General features: G+C 48.6%; 1 protein-coding gene across 1 annotated transcript in view; it reads right to left on the bottom strand.

Annotated features, from left to right (window-relative positions):
* Positions 1-21,959, bottom strand: part of COL27A1 (collagen type XXVII alpha 1 chain) — a 134,108-nt gene that overhangs the window by 57,303 nt on the left and 54,846 nt on the right. The window contains exons 14-24 of the mRNA XM_068413834.1: positions 21,679-21,732; positions 20,915-20,968; positions 20,705-20,758; positions 18,615-18,668; positions 18,253-18,306; positions 16,290-16,334; positions 14,898-14,951; positions 13,399-13,443; positions 6,032-6,085; positions 3,096-3,149; positions 2,213-2,266 (exon numbers count right to left, since the gene is read on the bottom strand). Of these exons, the coding sequence (XP_068269935.1) occupies positions 2,213-2,266; positions 3,096-3,149; positions 6,032-6,085; positions 13,399-13,443; positions 14,898-14,951; positions 16,290-16,334; positions 18,253-18,306; positions 18,615-18,668; positions 20,705-20,758; positions 20,915-20,968; positions 21,679-21,732 (576 nt within the window). The remainder of the gene's footprint in view (positions 1-2,212; positions 2,267-3,095; positions 3,150-6,031; positions 6,086-13,398; positions 13,444-14,897; positions 14,952-16,289; positions 16,335-18,252; positions 18,307-18,614; positions 18,669-20,704; positions 20,759-20,914; positions 20,969-21,678; positions 21,733-21,959) is intronic.

Here is a 21,959-nt window from a genome sequence, read left to right as displayed (position 1 = left end):
GTTTTATAGAGATTTTTATGATAAACACATACTGAAATGCTATTCTTTGTTGGTATTTGGAATATCCTCCTGGAAGTCTCAGCCTATCCCAAACAGCTTATGAAAATACAAGCACAGAAACATTCGCTGTGATGGCAAAATATTGAGGGAGCAAGTAGATACCGTGCTGGGAATTTCAAGGAACTGTTTAGGAGAAGATGAGTGACCTTTAATCTACCTATATGTACACATTATTTTCAAAAGTGTGTATTAACACAAAAGATGTACCATGATGGTAAGCAGGAAGAGGGAAAAGGAATTCACAGCCTCGGGGAGCTGAAATTGAGGGCAGAGTTTCCTACCACTGACTATGCCTTTGCTCCCCATTCCCAATGAGCCTCTATTGAATTAATCAGCCATCAGAGCCGCTAAGGCTCACCGGATAGCTTAATCTCCAAGATTTTAACAGTTTAGGACAAACAACAACAGCATGCCTCAGGTCTGGCTTGAAAAGAGAATAATGAATGTTTGGTGGAGAAACAGGCAGAAACAGCTGGAGTTAATGAGTGGGGATTTGATATTAGGGGATTATTTGATTCACTGGCTTTGTGGGGAAGTTTGACTTCTTGAATTATGATTTTTTAAAATACAGTCCTAGAGGAAACATTTTGCTTGGATGAACTTTTTAGTTATTTGCCTGCAGGAGAACAGGGAACTGAAGGAAGTGGAAGGATCTGGGGATGGTCTCAGCCCCCAGAGCTCTGCAGTCTCCAGTCAGAGCTGATGTCTCTGCTCATACTGTTGTCATGCCCCAGTGAAGTAAGACAAAACTCAGCCTCAACTAAAGGTAGTAGTTAGTGGTGCACTGGACAGTGCTGCAGGACTGGGAGCTCTTTGCCACAGGGCCAGTGCAGAGCCTCCCCTGCCAAGGTTGCCCTCCCGTCCTGCCCAGTGCCACAGTGTGCAGTGAGCAGGGGGCCTGCCCAGTGCTCCGGCTGTCCCCAAGTCATGCAGCAGCTAATGTGCTGGGAAAGTTGCTAAAAAAGGGACACCTAGAGATATCCAGCTGTCTCCTAGACTTCTGCCAAGAGGAGGTGCTGCCCTGAGGGGCCACAGAGCAGCCCGCTGCTGGGGGCTGCGGGCAGCATCATGCTCCTTTTATTGTAAGGGTCTGGCCAGTGCCACGTTGCTGCTCTTCAGGTAGGGACGGGTGACCACGAGGTGCTGCTTGGCCTCAGACCTTTTCTTTCCCTCACCTCCATTGACCTGTGACTGTGAAATCTCTCCCCAGTGAGCAGCTGGCTGCAGCCAGTGGGCCCAGAGCATCCCCGAGCTCCCTGCAGCAGGCAGAGTGACCGCTGATCTGGAGGCCAAACCTTTGGCACTGCCCTGGCATTTCGCTACTGTGATCTTCCTCCCAATTAACAACACTGTGGGAATTCACACACTGAGCAAAATCCATTCCCTGCACTCGCCCAGAGCTGCCTTTCTGTTGGTTCCAGCAAACGACACACGGTGGCAATTTGTGCTGCTGGGAGAGCTGGAGCACCATCTAAACCATGGCTGTGGGAAACTGGAGCCACACTAAAATCTACCTCCACACCAATTGCATGCTCCAGCCACAGCTGGACGGGTACCAGAGGAGCCCAGCTGGACGGGGGGTGCAGCTGGGGGCAACAGCTCTGCTGCCCCTCTCACTCCAGTGAAGGTCTCTGACAACACATGATGCGGTCACTGCAGGATGGAGTCACCCCATGATGTGGTCACTGCAGAACGGAGTCACTGTATGACGTGATCACCACTACAACCAACAGTTCCTAGCAGAAACAGAGGGTCTTGCGTAACGTCTTGAGCTAGCGAGCTCATGTCCCGCTAAACGATCGAAGCTGGATTGTGAGTTTTGGTCCCCCCATTATGGGAACGAGCTACAAAAGTTTGGATTAAGCACCAATTTTTTTTTTCAGCATCTCTTCCCATGCTGCTCTCATGCACACCCCATCCCTCTCCCCATATCTCTTGTTCATACCAAACTCAAGTCAACAGGGACACAGTTGCTTGACTCAGCCCATGAACACCCAGGATACAGGCCAGGTTGGATGAGGCTTTGAGCAACCTGGTCTACTGGAAGGTGTCCCTGTTCCAACCCAAACCGTTCTGTGATTGTGTGGTTCTATGATACAGGAGGCAGATTTTTGGTGTGCAGTATTACAAGGTGATGACAGCCTTTACTTACTGTTGGTCCAGGGATCCCAGGAAAACCCACTCCTCCTGGTGTCCCGGGGTGCCCCTAAAAGGGAAGGAGAACATGCCTGGTGTGAATTCCCAGGATCTGCTCAGCCCTTCTTCCTCCAAGTGGGAAGATAGGAAAAAAGGCATCATTGGTTGCTTGCAAGGTCAGGCAGGTCTGTTACTTGTCAGGGTAAAATTGCTGAGGGGCAGATAGAGAAGGCCAGGCTGCCAAAAGCTCAGCTATGACATTGCTAGCAGAATAAGCAGCTAGATTTTCTGAACAGCCCAGAAGAGAATGGGCTGTATTAATGGGAACGTCCATCTTTGGGTCTTGCACTGTGGTAGACAGGAGGTGAGTGTCAGAACAAGACAAGATCTTGCTGCGGTCCCCTCTGTTAAGCTCCTAACCGAGGATGCCCAAACGGCAGTGCACATAGCACAGCAAAGCACCACGAGCATGCTGCCCAAGAAGCCCCGCATCTCCAGCTGCTCCTGGTGACTCGGTGGGCTGGGAACAAGAGAGGTTTGGAAATCCCTGTTCCTGGACACCTTCTATTCAGCCGTCAGGATGCCTGGAAAGAGGCAGTCCTTCAGGTGCCATAGCTTGTAGCTGCTGGTTATATCTACTTGACATGACAGGTCCTCAGCTGATGGAGCTGCAGAGCACTCATCGAATGTCAGTGTTTGAAGGGGACATTGCTGAACAGGAGTGCCGGGGAGAGGTTGTACCTCAATCCTCTGTCAATCAAATGGCTATACCCCCAGAGACAGGAAGAATTTGCAGCTATTCTCATGTAACTAAAAGACCGGGAGAAGCTGCACCCTTCATAGGACAGAGAGAGAGAGAGGCAGCAGCAAGAGCGAGAGAATGCAGACTTACTCCTTACCATCGACCCCTTGACTCCTGGAGGGCCTGGGGGTCCCACTGAGCCACGGTCACCCTAGGAGAGACACAGGTACATCGGGAAGAGTGAGGACTTTTGCAAACAAGCACTCTGAGCTGGCAGCAATGGGGATCCAGAGCAATAAAACAACTAAAAGATCCACAAATTGCAGTCTGTGCCATCAGAGTTCTGCCAGAAAGGCTTCCAGTACAGAATAATCACCACCCTCTTTCAAGCAGCCATCTCATCAGAGTAGTTAAAGGACTACAGAAAGACTTAGCTAATCCTCCATACCCCAAGACAGGGGACTTCACTAGTGCCATCAAACCACTAAGGAACAAGAAACAAGCAATGCACTCAGGACCACCTGCAACTCCAGACAGTGCTAGGACTGGATCCCAGGAGATCTCCAGCCCTTCCCACCCAAGGCACGACATCTCTCTCTGTTCTGCAGTACCATAATCCCTGCACGTTCTGGTATTTTTAGAGACACGGATTTGAAAGCTGTGGCCATGAGGCCCTGCTGACAGCAGGGAATCGCATTGGGAAAAAAACAGAGATGCTGCCTGGAATAGACAGCTGGTGTTTTCAGAAGGAGACTGTAGATGTTTTGGGGGGACCTCCCTACCCTGTGGCTCATACTGAGCCCACACTGCAAACAACAACGATCTGGAGACCTGCGTTTACAAGGGGTTCAGAGCCAGATGCCTCCACGCCCCACCTGAACTTTAATTTGGCATTAAAAAAATTAATGTACCAAAAAATCACTCCTTAATTCCCAAAGTCTTGCTTATCGCCACATGCAGAACATCTCGCTCCCCTGAGTACATCCTTGGCCCTACAGCTCAGCCAAGAACAGAAGACAAGGTGTAAGCCTCCATGAGCACCTCCGCGACCCACTGACACCAGGGCGAGTCGAAGGCATGGCTCTAGCGACGGGATGGCCACTGCTCCTTATGGAGACGGTGGCAATTCCCCCCACGACCGCCTGCACTCTCCCTTGCAGCCCCAGTAATGCACCGGGAATTAGGTGTGTTACGTTTGTGTGCTCGGGGGGATGAGGAAGGAGGAGTTAGTAAATGCTGCCAAGGAGTTTACGCCCAAAATCTGACCTACCTTCCAACAGTTAAAGCGTAAGGGGAAATATTGTCTGGGCTCTAAGCAGTTTATTAAAAACAAACCCCAGAGTTTGTGTTGTCACCAGTTGTAAACCAATGTAAGGATTATTTCTCCCCCCCCCGAATGCATGGATTTTATTAAGTGTGTGTTAACTGTATTGTTCTCTTTGATAATCTTTGGATTCTACTGGCTTCAGTCTTAAGTTTTGCAGCTCTCAGGATGGAGATTGCTGACTCAGCTATGTCTAATGAAAGCACATTTCCCACTTCATTTAGCTCACAACAGCATAGTAAGCTGTAGGATGCTGTGCCAACTGGAGGCCTGGTTGAGGTTTTGATTTGATGATAGTTATTTCTGTCATCTGTAAGTTTGTCCTGGTAGACAAGAAGTCTGATAGAAATCCCAGCCATGCTGAGGATCTCCTAGGGCAGATTTTCAAAGGACAGCCTGGGTTTGCCTTGACACCAACGTAACATCACCATGTTACAGAGCTGATCTGCAACACAAGGACAGCTCAGGTGTTGGCATGGAAGTCACAGGGCCAGATGTGAATTTACTGGAGTGGGGAAAAAGGTCTTTCCACATCTCCTGCATGGCAGACTCCTTATTCCCCATTCAATCCAGGGCTGCAGCTGCCATCGATCCAGCTCACTCAGGCACCAATTTGCTGCGTAACCACCTTGGACGGACACATCACCAACTATTCCTCTGTTTTCCTTCTGTAAAATGCAGCCCACATCGCACCGTTCCTTTTACTTCTTGTGTGCCTTGACAGTTGGGACTGAGCCTGCTTCTGCTAGTGCCCCACCAGAAACCATCTTGTGCCACGGGCTTTCCAAAGGCTGCTGCAGACAAGCAATAAAATGCATTTGCAGCGAACGCAGTGTAACTGTCACAGTCTTGACATCATTACCCAGAAGACAGGGCTTGAAGTAATAAAAGCAAGAGAGAGAACTGATGTGTGGAACGCATCAAGTTATGCTCTTTACTGGCTTTATGGCCGGACTGTGAATAATTAAACCACCAATGAAAACCAGCAGTCCACAACGGAGATACAATGAATGACATAGATGATTTGTCTTTGGAAGCTACCCCTGAATAAAATTTTACACTCTAATAGAAAACAAATTAATGTCCATTCACATTTTTATGGAAAATAAAGGCATTTTTCTTCCTGAAAGCAGCATGTGTCTGTACTGTACACAAGAGGGCACCAGCCCTTAGTAGCGCAACCAATGCAACCACAGGGGCAGCCGGGCGGGACGGTCCTCGTCAAACGAAAAGGGAAATATTTGGACCAGCCTTTGCTCAGAGAGGTGGCTGCACTCTTGTACCTTCCCTGCACCTGAGAAATTGCTCAGACCTCCTGTTCAGCGCAGGCTCAGCCCTGGCCCTGTGCAACCCCATTGGCAACTCAGCATGGGCTTGTGAGCACAGCTCTGCTCAAATCTGTCTGCAGCCTAAACTGCTTGGACTCCTCCCTCGACCAGGAACACAGGGCTGACGGGTCCCTCGTTCCCAGAAAAAAACAGAACTGACTGTCAAATACAAGCTTTCTGGCAGATTATGAATGAATAAAGCTTACATTTTCAGAGAATATTTGATGGCGTCTCCTCGGAAGGCAAGCGCATGTTAATTCCTAAATGCAAAGTGGATGACTTTTGCCTCGCCCAAGACTAGCTCAGACACCCTGGATGCGCTACATTCCCAGCTGGGTGTTGCACTGACATGACAACTTCAATCTCCACAAGATTCCTCCTGGCCCAGACTCCCTCACCCTGCAAAAGTTACAACCACCAATTTGTTGCAAGCAATCCTACCTTTTCTCCCACTATTCCAGGCTCTCCCACCGGACCAATAAAACCCATTAGACCCTGAGGAAAGAGAAAAGCACAATTAATTTTCAGTTTTATTTGCTGAGAAAGCAAACAATTTCTTTAGTCCACCTTGCTGGTTGAAATAGCACAGCATCCCTCGTGTACTGCTCACTAATTCCTACTGGCTACCAGAGCGGACAGAGTTGCTCCCGGCCATGGGAACGTCTAAACTTCACAGCTGGTTCTGCTTTAGGCGCCAGCTGGAACGGCAGCCCTCGGATCTGCAAGAGCCACAACACACGGTATAGGAGATGAGTTAAGCACACTTCGTGGAAAGGCCGAGTCCATAGCGTGGCTTTGTTTTGCAAGCATTTCCCAAAACATCAGCGCAGCTTCCCCAAGAGCATCGATAGCAGGAGCTCCTGGGCTGCACAGAGTCTGAGAGTCGCCATCCTTTTAACTGCTGTTCTGGGTAGACCTCCTCTGAGCTGCCCCAAACCTTTGTGCAAACTCATTTTGCCCTGGACAGTGTCACGCTGTCGGGATGTCAGTAGGAAATAAAGGTCTGAGGACACAGCCAGAGGGGCCAGCAGATCTATCACCCTGCTCAGAAACTATCTTAGAAAAAAAAAAAAACAACCAACAGTCTAAGCTCAGGATTTGTCAGGATTTAACAACGAAGAAACAAACAGAACTGCTTTTAATTAGGAAGATGGAAACAGATGCAATCTCAAGCTAAGATTCTTGAGAATTAAAATACAGCAGCTTCCCTACCCACTTCAGGGGGTTTCTGGCTCTAGAGATGCAAGGGACCGTCCTCTCTGCCACGGTAGGCATGTGCTCTCTCACCGCATGATTCTCATGGCCTTGTCCCTAGTCCCAGTGAGGATCACCGGGAGATAGATATCTGTATTTAGTTCCTCCAACAAGTCCGTAACTAAAGGGATTCATCTCCTGTTGAAAGACTTCACAACCTGCCCACAGCTGGCATGGGTGGCATCAAACGGAGCCGTGCCCCAGCTTGTTCGGTTTTAGGCAACAGTCTGGTTGGTACTGGGAGGTGGCTGCTGAGCAAGTTGGAGACAGGAGATGGATTCTGCAGTGGCATCACCCGACTCTTCCTCTTTTTTAGAATAATTTGAAATCTACATTAAAAAATTGTAAAGTTCCTCTACGCAAACGCATCTCACCTTCTCACTTCAACATCAAGGAGGTTTTCAAATGACACACTCAAGAAAACATTCAGCACGAACAAACACAACGGGGAAAAAAGCTACACTAGAAAGGCAGCTCCTGGAGTGTGGTCTCAGAAAGGGGAGAGCCTTTCACCCTGCTATCTCCTTCCTGGGGGAACAGCAAGAAAAGAAGTAAAAGTTTCCTCTCTGTACTCCTGCTTCATTGCTTTTTCCGTTCCCAGCTGGGCTGACATGTGTGCCGTTCGTAGAGGAGCTCTCTGCAGCCTGTGCATCGCTGTGCTGCTGTTGACATTTGTGCATTGACAGTGCAAAGTGTTACCACCCAGCTAGAGAGCAGCACCCAGCACTGGCAGAGCAGCCTACTCACAGGTTGTGCAACTCCTCCTGCCACCAAAAGCCTCTCTCCCTATGAAGTTATGCTCACAACGTAAAGCTGTAGCACGAAATAACCAGCCTCACTGCTATTCCCGTATGTGGGAGGCTCAGCAGACCCATTCAGAGACATAAACCACAACGTGGGTCACTCTCCAGTGACTTTTAGAGGGCACAGCTTGATGATGACTCCAAACACTGAGAGACTTCATGCATTAACATTCCTCACATGGTGCAATTAAATGCCATCCTTTGACCATCACTGGAGACAGAAGGTCCTCACTGAGGCATGCTGATGGGCTCAACAAAAGCGTCTTGTGGATGCTCAGCTGGCTTTGCCTCTCACAGTGAGCAGCCCCACACTCTCTGCTCTGAGTGACCCTTGTCAGGCTCCGACATGGGAACAACCATCCAGGTGAAAAGTGTTTGGAAAAAACTCATGAGAGAAGGCAAAGAGCTCAGCAGGAACGTTGAAGCCTGGAGTTAGATGCTTGTGTTAGAAATTAATCCAGAGATGATGTCCCAGGAAACTGGCATGCCACTGTGCCATGATGGAAATATCGATTAACCTCAGGGAGGCAGCTACTACCATGAAAGCTCTACTTGCCCTTCCAACACCAGCACTGAAATGGTCTTTGCTGTGTCCGAAGCTGAAGCAGAACCAGTGCACAAGTGTGTTGTTGTGGCCAGGCTGCACGGATGAGACACACGTGGGAGCAAGGCAGTGCTGGACTCAGGAGCAGATTGCCCAGCGCAGGACCAACGGGTGAGCAGGCAAATCTGCAGTGCCCGCATATGCACGGTTGCCACTGGGTGGCATCGCTGAAGGCTGCTCAATCAGTCACCCTTCCAATTAGACACAAGCGCAGAGACAGAGCTGATAACTAACTGTAGCCAGTTAAAGTTTTCCAGTAGCCCAAGGCCAGGAAGAAGGCAAACATTAAGGCAGAGGCAAATGGCAAAGTAATGAGACGAAATAAGGCAGTACATCGCTAGGTGAAAATAAGGCAATAAAGCAAGAAAGAATAAATCTGTTCCTTCATTTCCAGCTTCTCACAAAAACTGCAGAACTCTCTCTCTCCCTGGGCAGATGCTCTCTTTAAGATATTTCTGGGTTACTTAGGTCAGTCCCCGCAGAAGAAGAGAGATCTCTGCTCTTGCAGCAGATGTTACCATTCAGACAAGGGAAACACTTGGGGAGCAGCGTTGCATGTCCACGCTCAGGCTCGAAGGTTAGTACTTCTGACACACCATCCGCAGCAGCATCAGCTCCCTCCCTAAAAAGTCTCTAAGGAACCCGGCTCATGAAGCGAGATGCGCTGGTTGTGCTTCCAGCCAACCTGGCTGTGCTCTACGGACGGTCTGCAGAGCACTGGTTGCAGCACGCTGAGCAGCCCCCAAACCCAGCGCCCTCCCGGGACCCCTCCCGCTGTCACAGACGGGCCGTTTGCTAACGCTGCCCGCGCAAGAGGGGTAGAGGCAAATGCTGCGCCAGCTGCGCGGGTGAAGGGCAGGGTGGAAGGGGAGCACGGCCAACACTTCTGGCTTGGTTTTCACTCCAAAACTGTGGAAAATTCTGTCTGCGCTGGTACATCACGTTTGTGCTCAAGGGAAGGTGTCGCTGCTCCCCGTGTACGCAGCAAGAGGAGCATCCCATGGCGTGACCGTGATGGAGCAGGGACTGAAGCGAGAGGGCAGAGCCCTGTGAGGTGGCCAGGCTTCCAGCACGGTAGCTCTGCAGTGTTTGCGGCCAGCACTGTCTGCTCTGGGCTAAGTTAACGAACGCTGCTGTGTCTGCAAGCAGACACAAATCGAGATAGATATGTCTACGCAAAATAAATCTCGGTAAATTATTGGGAGTACATGAAAGAACTGGGGGAGATTGGGTAACAATAGTCTTCACCAGCCAAAATGGGATAGAGGCTAAAGGGAACACAAGCAGCAGAAGATTTAGGTTTTAAGAACCAGAAAAGCCACCGGTGGCAAATATTAAATCAAAGCAGACACGAATTGTGGCCATTACACTAAAATAGCTGTGGCAGAACATATTTTTCCCAGGTTCCCAGGGTTGAAAAGAAGCCCTGCATCAAACGCGGCTCCAGGCAGCGTGTGTAACGATGCACGTGAAGTCCCAGCAGCGGTGGCTGCCCGGATAAAGGCCCACAGTATACAGGAAAGAATGTAAAACATTTATATTAGACGGGGAGTTCAGCGTGTCGCTCATGATTCAGTCTACTGCAGTCCCCAGCCAAGGGCATGGAGGAAAAGGGATGGAGGTTGTTAAAAAGTTGCTGAGGGCTTGGGGGGAAGGAAAAGCGGGGGGGACTGGTGGGTTGTAATTCCTGACTCCTGTCTGGCTTTCCCCATTTATTGTCCAGCCCTGTCATAATTAAGCCCCCCCTCTTGGCTGCATCAACAGAGAGCAAGTCGGCAATGAAGCCTTGCATAAATCATAGCCCATTTGAGAGAAACAACCGGCAGGCGAGCCCAGCGTGAGCAGGGTCTCCCAGGGATGGGACCGCTAGTCGCTCCCAGCAGGAACCGATCACGGCCTTTCTGTTTTACTGGTTCGCTAGAACTCAAAACAAAACAAACCAGGGACAAAGGACGGGAGGGAGTAAATGTACAATCCTCCCATTCAGATGAAAGAAAGGGAAAGTAAAACAGTAAATATCACAGTTTAAGGGAGGACGCTCTGACCCGCAAAGAAAAGCCACGCGGTTTAACCCCCTGTGCACCGGGCTCAGCCATACCCCGGAGCCGTGCTGGGCTCCCACTGCCCGCCGGGGAGCGAGGGAAGGAAAGGTGGGGACACGCTGACAAAACACTTGTCAGGTCAAAGAGGCTGCACACACCTCAGTGCCTGTGAATCCCTGAATGAGAGGTCTGCAGCTCAGAGAGCCGCTCTGGGGCGGGGAGGTGAATGCATTGGGAAAGGCGCTGCCCTAAGACGTGGGAAGCGCTGGTGCAGTTCCCTGCTCGGTTCTCGGCGACACATTTGACCTTGGTCAAGTCAACCCGTATCTCCGCACGTCAGAGCCCACCTGCAAAACTCTTCCAGCACATCCCTCCTTTCTGAGAGCACTGCAAGGAAAATACATTAAGGAGATAACCGATGGCGCTGGTTTCCTTTAGCAAATTATTTTAGAATAATATCTGACATTGGGACAACATGCTTCTCCCTCGAAGGAAGAGATACCTCCAAGGAGTTGGGGAGTGACTGCCCTTCCCAGCACGGTGCGATGGGTGCGTGGCCGACTCTAACGTTGCCATGGGAGTGAGCAGGGCTGTCACTTCTTGTACAGGAAGAGGGATTCAAAAAGCTGTTCCTGCTATGACAGGACCTCCTCGTTCCCATCAAGGACGTAGGTCAACCCCAGCCTCTTCCAGCTGGCACAACTCTTCATTGATATTTGCAGTCTATAGTGCAGAGCAGGGGGGTCCATGGGCTTGTAACACCCTTCCCCAGTTTGGTATCCTGTCTGCTGTAGGGTGTTGCTTCTCCCACAGGGCTGTCTGACCTTCAACAAGGACATTTCGGTGACATCCTCCTGTGCTGCATTCCCAGCTCTGGAACAGGAAGGCTGGTGGCCTGGCCCAGAGGCCACGTATTCTTCTTGATATTCTTCTGCCTCCATCTACTGGCAAGGAAGGGTTAAACCACACATTTCCAGGGTACTGGGGAGCCCAGCAGCTGGAGTCCTTCCAGCATATGAAGACAACAAGCATCTTATGAATGAACTTCCCGAGTCAGTGTCCTTGCAATGGAAAAACAACACATCAGGGACTGCCCTGTGACTTAAACCCTCATTTTTCCAATGAGAGCTCAAGTGTCACTGGAAACCTTACAGAAACTCCCATGTTTGCCTAAACAGATGTCCCCAAGAAAGGGAAGAGAGCTCCAATGAGATGGATGGCTGATCTCTTCTCATGATGTTATGCTGAGGGTTTCCACTCAGAGGGAGCCCATATGGAGGGCAGAGCAGCAAGTCTGAAAAGTCTGACCACTGTTATTGTGCCCATGGAACAGAAAACTTCAAGGCCCCCAAAGAGAAAACAGGGGTGAGGTGAAGGTGTCTTTTAGTGCCAAGTGACCTGGGTAGCCCGACCTCTCAGAGCTCTGCAAGAAACCAACCCAGCCCCAACATCAAATGCTGAAGCTTAGGTGGAGGAAGGAATGAAAACCCAACACTCCAGCACTGTTCAGCAAAGGTGTGATGGGAAAGGAGGTTATTCCTCACTAATCTAGTGCGACATTTTTGTTCTAATGACTTGACTGGTACGGAAATGGAAATTCTTTCTGGGTGATATTTCTAGACAGGGACTAATTGACTAAGAATGATCCAGGCAGCTTTCACACCACTGTGCTGGTTTCAGTGTCAGCAGAGGCCAGCTGTGTTTTCTTTTTTAGTGAACAGTGCCTACAGTTTTCATCCAAGGTCAGTCCTGAGGGATGTTAAAGAATAATAATCCTAATGACACTTTGTCCTTCAAGGACAACATCTTGTTAAGGATCTCAAAGCACTTCTACGTATTAATTTTTAACTGCAATACTACAGCATCCACAGGTGCCACCTGAGAACAGGCGGCATTGAGCTCAGCACTGTTCAGAGCTGTCTCATACCTTCCACAGAAGGGGAAACTGAGGCACAAAGCACTGGAAGGTGTTGCCTGAGATCATGCAGAATCTGATAAAGCTGCAACTAGGCCTCAGATGTGTGGAACAACTTTGCTTCTTCAGCTGTTGCTCTTCATGGAGTAAATTCTTAACCACAATATAGAAACAGCTCTAATTTCCAAATAGAAATAACGATCCTTGATATATACCAAGACTCATCAGATTGCTGGTACTGAAAAGGATCCACCTTGGTTTTTTTGGACTTGCTTGATCAGAAACCCATGGAAGAAGTGACCTCCAGCTGTTGCATACAGGGGAAAGAAGAGCCAGCGAGGCTGACAAGCTAAACCAAACCAAACTTTGCTGACTGTTTGGCATGGAAAGTGCTGGGAAGGACAGCTGTGCTGAGAAGCAGCACGCTCTTTCCAAGGGCCAGCTGCTGCAGCCAGCTTGGTGTGGTCACGTCCGAATGCACAGAACATGTTGGAGGCTCCGCGGCTGCAATTTCAGGGTTGGTGGTGGACAAGTTGGTTGGTTTCAATCACAGAGTGGTGGGAACAATTGTTTCTTTTTCCTTGATGACTGTGGTTCTCCTGAAGCCTACAGGGATGATGCATGTCCCCTGCTACCCCAGTAGAATGGTCTGTCTTGCAGTACAGTGAAGCACAGCTCAGTGCCTCTCTCCCCCAGGGCCTGGTTTCTTCAGCTGCTGTCTCCTCTGCTCCCAAAAAAATCCAGTGGGAGTCAAAGCAGCACAGCACCCAATGCAGAGGATCCTACCTTTAAAACCTACACACGCAAAGGCTGGAAATGGCCATTTTAAGGATAAGATGAATACACAGAAATGCATCACCTCTTTCCTGACCATGGCTTTGCCTCCTTGAGAAGCACAGTGGTCACATGTGCTGTACTGCTGCCGGTACTGACAGCACATCCACCTGAACTGGGACTTTAGCAGAACGCTCTACCTATAGAAAAACCTCCAATTTAAAACAGACACTATGGTCACTGTCAGTGCTGTTCACCAAGAGCTTCAGCCAGACTAAGGGCACCCCAGCTGGAGCACCACAACTATGGACAGGTTTGAGGTGGCCAGGCCACTGTTCCTCTGCCTGCACCCTGGTCATCCAGGAGACATTGTACACAGGAGGTCATCAAACAGACAAGGAAAACAAAGCATTTACCTGCTCACCAACTTTCCCTGGTCGGCCAGGGTTTCCTGGCTCACCCTGCAAGACAAGGAGAGACAAGGCACACAGGTTACTTGGTGCTCCCAGCCAGACCCTCAGCACAGCATGATTCTTTGTACCCCCATGATTTGGGCTGTTGTGTGTGAATCATGGAAAAACTGCAAGACACATCACCTTATCAAACCCACTGTGACTTGAAAGATAATCCAAAGCAAGAAACACAGCTGACACAAACATGGAGCAAACGCTTACTGTTCTGGAGTGAAAGGCCCCAAAAGCAGCTGGTCCTGCTGTGGTAAGATAACCTTCAAAAAACCAAGCTCAGACATTGAAACATAAGCTATCTACTTTCCTGTGGCGTAGCCTAGTCCTGGTTGCTCTATCCTCATGTTTAATAAGGCATGAGTTCTCATCAGGGATGCTCCTGAAGTTGGGATGTTTCTGACCCATAACATTTCAATCTGAAAGACTAAGTATAACAGACAGAAACACAGCAGCAGCAGGGAGAAAGTAGGAAAGGACCACGATTAACTGAACGATTTGAGGAGCATCTAGGGGAAGGAAGAGTGCGGACACCATGGGGAAGTGTAGTTCCTGAATGACAGAGGAGAAGGGATCCAGAAAATTCATCTGCTGGTGGAAGCGTCACAAGAATGAAAGACAACCCAAGTATTCCCAGGCAATGCTGCACCCTGATTCTGCTCTTGCAAAATCTCAAGCATCGGCACGTTACTGTCACACGGAGCATCCAGATGAAAACCACAGAAAGAACCCACATCAGCTAAATCACAGTGCAGGATGAGAGAAATTCAGAGAATGAGAAAAATGAGGGGTGAAGAGGAAAGCAGGAGAAGGAGGAGAATTTTAAACCCACCAGGGAGAAGGGCAGCCGTGGCAGCACTCGAAGGCCGGTGGAGTGCCCCTGGACAGGCCATCCAGAGGCCAGAGTCACCCCTCACCAGTATTGTCTCCGGGTGACGGCAGCTGTATTTTCTCAGTAGGCAGATACTCCAGATACGCTGCCAGACCACATTTTTGCTATTTACTGTTTGAAGAGGTTGTTTTTGTTGGGTTTTCTCTTTTCCTTTTGAGTGTGGGTTTGCGGAGCGGACTGCCCTGGGATGGCTCCTGCTGCTAATTAGGCAGCAAAGATAGGAATGATGTGCATTGTTTTAAAACAAAAACATGGAGAAGCAATGGAAAATAAGATGAGATGATGGGGGGGGGGGGTTGGTTAATATCAAAGGAGGAACCCACTTGTTTATAATAAAGCACATAGCTTAAAAAACGCACCATCATTTTTTGCTGAAGAAAGCAAGCAGAAGCAGAAACCCCAAAATTCAGAGAAAAAGAGAAATCCTCAGTTCTCCTTGTCCTCTCTGGAACAAATACCCTAGGGTTGGAGCACTGTAAAGTTGAGGAAAGATGCTTCCCTCTCCCTTTCCTCTTTTCTGCCCACAGCTTCTCTAATCACGAACAAACACTTTCCTCACCTTTGGACCATCAGGACCAGGCCTTCCTGGAAATCCCTTCCGGCCAGATCGACCCTGAAATACATGGAAGAACAATAAACATAAAAAGCTTGCAGCTGCCCTTGGTCACAGCAGTGTGACCGTGAACCTAAACAGTGCAGCTTACAAGCAATGCTCCCAGTGAATTCAGGGTGCTAGAGGTGTAGCCGTCCTCACCGAGGCCAAGGCAACACAAGAGAAAAGCTCTGTGTCTAGAGCAACACCGGGTTTGACCCATGGGGGACATACCTAGACAGCTACTTCAAGTTCCAGCCCATTTCTGACCCCCCAGCTCGATTCCATTACTTAAACATCACATCAGAAACATTACGTACGGACTGTAATCAACCAAGCCAAGGGCCTTGTTGCTGCCCTTTCGTTGATTGAGTGCTGCATTCAGCTGGATTTATTCTAATTCCAGCAGTTTTCTTGTAGCAATGCCAGCAAGGACACCAGCAACCTGAGCATTCAAAGATAGTATGTTCCTAGTGTTGGCAGGGACCTGGCCAACGGGCTCCATGCCTGGCACCCAGAGAGGATTTAGGAGTAGGACTGTCCCTACAGTGGGGGAATCCAGGCTGACATTCACAGCTACAGCTCAGAAAAGCAGAAATAAACCCGCAGACCAAAGATTCACGTTAAACCTTCCCTTTGGCTAGAAAAACACTTATGGTGCTGTCCCACGCACTGGAGAAACTGGATTTATTATGTTGCTCCAGAAAGGAATAAAAGTGTCTACCAGAACAGTGGAAGAAAAGCAAGATAAAACGTTTATTTTCTGATCCACCTAGAAGCTCCAGCGCAGTTACCAATTTTCAAGATATTTTACTATCCTGCGATGACAATTATGTATATAACCATCACAAAATCCTGAGCTGGCAAGCTCACAGATGTGATAATATTCTTTTTGCTTCTTCTAACTGTGTTTCTGTGATACATCAACTGTGTTCAGAATGATGTAGAGGTCAAAAAGGCCTCTCACACTGTCTGGTCTTTTTTCTTGCTTTTCCCTCTACCCATTGAAAAATAATATAAACCCAGGAAGAAACGTCAGAGCTGGTTACAGAGATGGTTTCCAGTCAACGTGCTTTATCTTGAGGATGAACTATTTAAAAGTTAGAGGGTTTTTCAAGGTCTGAGACTTTAAGCAAGTTATAAAATCAGAGTCCCACTCAACACCCTGTGCAAGACACTTCCTTGACTTTCAGCCATCCTGGATCAAGCAGTTGGACCAAGCCCTGGATGAGACAAGATTTCTTAGAAGGGCAGATCACTTTCCAAAGCAGAAGGTTTGAAGCTTTATGTTAATTTAACTACAATTCCATTGCAAGGTCAACAGAGCTGGTAGTAGCTGAGTAAATGACTGAAACCTACCTCTGGACCAGGGACTCCTGGTGGTCCTAAGGGTCCTTCATCTCCCTGAGGTGAAAAGAAATTAAAATAAAAAGGCAAAGCAGTGACTAAATTTGGACTCACCATGCAGCAAGAATGAAAGGTCTGCAGTATGAGCAGCAGTTAAACACAGGCTGTGTGCTCAGCTGTCACATTTTAACAACTGAGTCCTTCTGAATCTTAGAGCAGGCAGCTCAGCATCTCTGAGGTTTCTCATCTCCCTTCCCCATCTCAGGAAAAAAAAAAAAATCTAAAGTCAAGTTCTGCCAGTAAAGGCCATCCAAAATTTGACCAAAGTCAACACCAGTTGATTGGGCCTATCATGGGCTGGATTTGGCCCATAGGGTATCGTGGACATGCTCACATGACTCTGCTTCATTTCATTTGGCAGGGATACGAATGCTGTAGAGCTCTCTACTCTTTTTCTTTCTTTCTTCTTTTTTCCCCCCTCACAAAAAGGGTGTTGCAAAATTTCCCACGGAACCATTTGGCAACTGTATGAAGGTTTCCCTTTTGCTTTCAAATGGGACTACACATGCTGCAGGATGGAGCTATCTCAAAATCTCACACAGCACTTGGACTTGGTCCTCTCCCTTGGCTCTACGCCAATTTCTAATGTGATAGGATTAGATCTACAGTTTCTAGGAGACCTTCAATTAAGCTTCACAAAAATTGTCTCAAGTATCTAAAACCAACTGCCAAGAGAGAAATGAAAAGCGCCGTTGGCAGCCACAGTTCTGGCTGTTCTCATTGAGGTGGTCAGCCGTGGTAATGAAGTGGCACGAGCTGGCGGGCTGAAGATGGGACCGAAAGTCAGGAACCCAGCTCAATGGGCTCAGACGAACCACCCACAGTATGCCACATTTCTAAAGAAGATGTAATCCCCAGCCTTGACCTACTGCCTTGAGTAACAGCAGCGGGAAAGGCACAGTGGTGTGGTCTGGTGCACATTCAAAGTCCTTCAGTACAGCTTATGTCGAGCTCCATGTCCATGTCTTCAGTCTTTCTTTTACACTCACTAACCAGAGTAAATTGAAGGCAGCTTGGTCATGCCTGCCTGCGCCTGGAATGCAGGGCTTCAATTCCCTTTGTAAATTGCCTAGAATATATTTTTTTTCCTATTTCAGTGCAAATAAATGACCTAATTTGCATTAATCCCACTTATAGAGCAAGCAAGAGTTCCCAGAAAAAGTTAAGAATTATTAGTGCTATTAGAACGAGCTCCTGCCCACGCACGCACTAAGTATTATTTGTCCAATGTCTCATGACTCCAGACAAACAGCTTACACTGGCCTAAATGAGAAGAAACTACACTGAAGCCACTGGAGTTACAACAGGATAAACGGAGGGCACCCAGGCCTTCTCTGCTGCTGCTAGGAAGTATTTGCAGCTCCAGGAGAATTAAATCAATGACAATTGTGCTTTTTTAGTGACTGTGAGTGGAGTGAAGCTTCATGTTTTCACATGAAGCGATAAGTGAAGGCTGCAAGCTCTGAGATGCTGGGGCAAATGGATCTTTACAATTTATGCACTCTTACAAAAGGATATTGCTCTGTGTGAGAGAGCGGAGTCTGCAGGTCTCACGGTTGAAAGAAAACACACTTAAAAGGAGCAGAAAGCAGAAGCCAGGGCAGGGCATGCCTGTGCAAGGGGATGTGCAGGGAAAAGGGCATTAACACCCGTTCTGGGTGTGTGTGGGTGTGGGGGAACAGACTTTAAAATGCAGAGTTTAGGGTCAGCAGATGCCAGCAGCGACGGGAAGCAAAGATCACAGGACTGCAACTCAGGGGAAGCTCCTCTTCTGATCCCTGAATATAAGCATCTGCTTCCAGATTCAGAGGGACCGGAGGATTTCAAGTCGCAGGCACCATTTCAGCAGGCATTAATCTTCAAAATTCAACATCATCGTTTAAATCCAATCTGCTTTTGGTCTGAGGACACTCACCTCTTGTCCAGGCAGTCCTCTAGGCCCAGGTAAACCTCGTGCTCCCGGCTTTCCCTGAGAAAGAGCCAAAGGAAAAGATACTCAGAAAATAGAAACATAAGCTCAGAAGGGCAATTAAAATGAGAAAGTCTCTTTCACAGCCACGGGACATCATCCAATGTCAATTTTGCTATAGAAAAAAAATTGGAAAAAAAAGAAACCCCTGCACTTGGAGGGACCTCAAGCCAAACAGACCAAGCTGAAACGCTGGCCAGGACAATCTTTAGGAATCTCCAGGGCTTTCTCTCCCCCCCCTTCCCACTACTTTGTTTTCCCTGGCTGCTTCCCACCCTACACAGAGCTCCCATCTCCGCTCCGCTCACCTTCAGGCCTTCAGGACCATTTTCTCCTGGTGGGCCAATGTCACCTGGGAAGCCCTGAAGAAAATGAGAAATAGTCAGGGTGCATAGGTGGATTTTTGCAGCTGGCTTCAGAGGACAGCCTCTGTGAGAGTTTTAATTAAAGGCTACGGGCCGAGACATTCGTTACGCGCTGGTAGTGTCCGTGTGTGGGCCACCGCGCAGCTTCCAGAAGGAATGAAACAAGACAATGGGAGCAGCGCTATCGGTTTGATCCAAGAGCAGCCTTTCCCAGCAGTTCCCTTTAGGTCCATCTTCTTGGGAGATTTATTGCTGCGAGGACCTCCCTGTCATCACACAGCTAAAAACGGCAATTTGGGTTTTAATTAATCTTTATGAGTCAGCGCATAATCTCACTGCTCCGAGAAACGAACTGCACGCCTCGGCGACAAAGGGAAGCAGGCGAGGAATTAGGGAAGGTGCTGACATGCTCATTAGCTGCTGCCTTCAGCCGGGCAGCGACTCCTTTCCACCCACCAGCCCTTCGCTGAGGAAACAAAGGAATCTGTGGTTATTTCCAACAGCAACAAAGAGGAACGATTGCTAAGTGGCAGCACTCAACCGAGAGCCCTTCCAGACCCAGCAAAATACCAGAACACCGATGAAGGGAAAACAGACCATCAGTTGTGCTGGAAGGGGCTCTCTAGCATCTTACAGATGTCGTCTGGTTGCTTAGGAAGGAGAAAAATGACAATGGGCTGGGGGAAGCTGATCCTGCATTTAAGGTATCACTGTGACAATGTTTTTGGTAAGGGCAGTAAAAGGCTTTTTCTACTTGAAATGGTATTTTGTGGGGGAAAAACTGAAAAAACCCTCCACGATATCTATGACAAAAAGTGGAAGGAAAAACCAGGAAACCAGGAGATGCAGAATGGGTCATGAACCCATCTTGATCCTCCCTACCTCATCACTACTCATGTACTATCATACCCTGGCAAAGAAGTGAAGCCCTAGGCTGAAAAGAGGGGGGTAGGTGGAAAGTGAGATGCAAGATTCAAGAAATGAGTGTTCTGCCCTGCAAAAGCAGCTGAAGAACAAAAAGGAGCAGAGAACAACATGGTGAGTAGAAAGACCAGAGTCCACAGAGACTGGCCAGTAGCTGGGAGACAGTCTGGGGCTCTATTCCAGTGCCCCACTAGCTTTTCTCACATCTTTTGGAAGCTCTGTTTACTTTCCTAGGCTTGAGATCTTCCCTCTGCAAAATGACAGGATGCTCTGCTTTGCAGTGAGTGTCTGCCAAGGTGTTTTTTTTTAAAAAAAAAAAAAAAAGATTTTTGCCAGGTTAGAGACAACCTGTGGGGACTGACCTTTCTGAACAAGAGCGGAACAAGCGGTTACATATAGGACTTGCATGTGAAGATCAGGAAGAAAAAGGTTTGGAATGGTAGCTGGAGATCAGAAAATCTGAGTGCAGGGTGGTCAGAGGGTACAAGATGGACAGTTTGCTCCATCTCCCAGTTTGAACAAAAGTGGACCTCAATTAATTAAATAACAGTAAATCCTACAGCACAGCAAAGCTCTTTCTGCCTCGGCATTTCTGGAGCCCTGGTGTGCCGTTGTCCTAAAGCAACCCATCTGCCCATCGTTAGCAAAGCCTCTGACCCCAGAATGCACCGGTTTTGGGTTGGTAAATGTGTCAGAGCTCAGGTGTCACGGTGAGCAGCAGCGGTGGCGGCAGTCCCCACCCTCCGTCGGGCTGCGTGCCCACATGCGAGGCAGCGTTTGGCTCTTGCTTTCCGTATGAATTTGCAACAGCTTATGCATATGCCTCCTAATCAAACCCCGATGTGGGCCTGTCTGTACACAGCTCAAGAGCTAAAAACCTCCCGTGTGGAAAGGAGATAGACATCTCTAACAGCCTCTCAAATGCCACATGGGTGTTTATCAGAGAGCTGATTCTCAGTGGGGCGGCAAGCTGCAGACATCGGATAACCCCTGCCGCAGAGGCAAAATGAGATGGGAGAGAGGTGTTATCGTGTGGGTTTGCTGATGAAAGGATGCTGCAGAAATTACCAAAGAAAGGGAAGATGTGAGAAGGAGGTGGTGGGACATACCTCAGGGCCAGGTGGTCCTGGAAACCCAACTGGACCTTTGTCACCGACTTTTCCCTACAGAAATCAGAAAAAACACGGAGAAAAGTGAGCTGGCTTCTGGCTATCGGCTTTCCTGGTTAGAACAGCACACCCCTGCCAAGCTGTCTTTCCAGCCGGGCACTGAACTTTCAGGAAGGGAGATGAGGAAGCAGAGGATGCTTGGTTACTTACCAGGGGGCCTGCCTTCCCTCGTGCCCCAGGGACCCCAGGCAAACCCTGGCTGCCCTGAGAGAGAGAGACACACACAATGAAGCATCAAAAAAATACCAATTCCCAGGCTCCAGTTCCTTTGCAGCAGAGAGAAGAGCACTTTCTAAGGGCTGAAATCAGCCCCGCAAGGAGCTGGGACAGTTGCACTAATGTCAGTGAGATGTTTCTGCTGAAGCCAGGGCTGAATTTAGCCCCGAAGAACACACAAGCTGTTGCAGTTAGTCGTGGCTCAGAGCCACGTAGGCCCCAGTGCAGCGCTATGTACAGCTTTAGTCAGCTGAAGTCAATATCGTATTGTAGTCACAGGGGAGAAGTCATTTGCTTAGAAGTTACGCACGGTGTTAGTGCTTTGCTGGGTCAGGGTTTAAGTTGCTGCACTGAGCAGACAAAACCTTCGAGTCTGCAGCTGCTGGACCACACACATTCACACCCATCCTCATCAATCCCATCCCATCACTTCCAATTTCCCCATGAAGATATGGCCCCTTTTATAGAAAGCCCCCAGTCAAACTGCTTTTATTATGAATAACAACAAAATCCATATATTGCCATGAATTTTAGCAAGGTGCAGCGTACCCCAAATGAGAACTATCCAAGCAGGGGAACCTGACAGCAGGACGCAGCTAGTTCCAGCTCCTTGTGCCTTAAGATGAGCTGAGCAAGCTGGTGGCCACACATACTACTATGTAAGGGAAAAAAATGATGGAGAAAAGAAAAACAATTACCTTGTCTCCTTGGAAGCCGATATCTCCTGGAACACCTGCTCTTCCCTGATTACCCTGGATACACATCACCAGAGAGTTAAAATAGGCAACAGCAACGGCCAAAATGCCCAGGTCGATGCTAGACGGTGCATTGTACAGCAAAAGTCTCATCACTAGCTCCACTCAAAACCGAACTGCTGGCAAACTGTAGATCCCATTAACTGTAACAACAATCCTGAACGAAGTATGTATTTCCCAACATTGGTTCTAAAGTGAGAAATGAAACTGCAGGAGAAAGAAAA

Source organism: Nyctibius grandis, chromosome 16 (assembly GCF_013368605.1).
Source record: "Nyctibius grandis isolate bNycGra1 chromosome 16, bNycGra1.pri, whole genome shotgun sequence".
NCBI lineage: Eukaryota > Metazoa > Chordata > Aves > Nyctibiiformes > Nyctibiidae > Nyctibius > Nyctibius grandis.
This window is presented reverse-complemented; position numbering and strand designations above follow the sequence as displayed.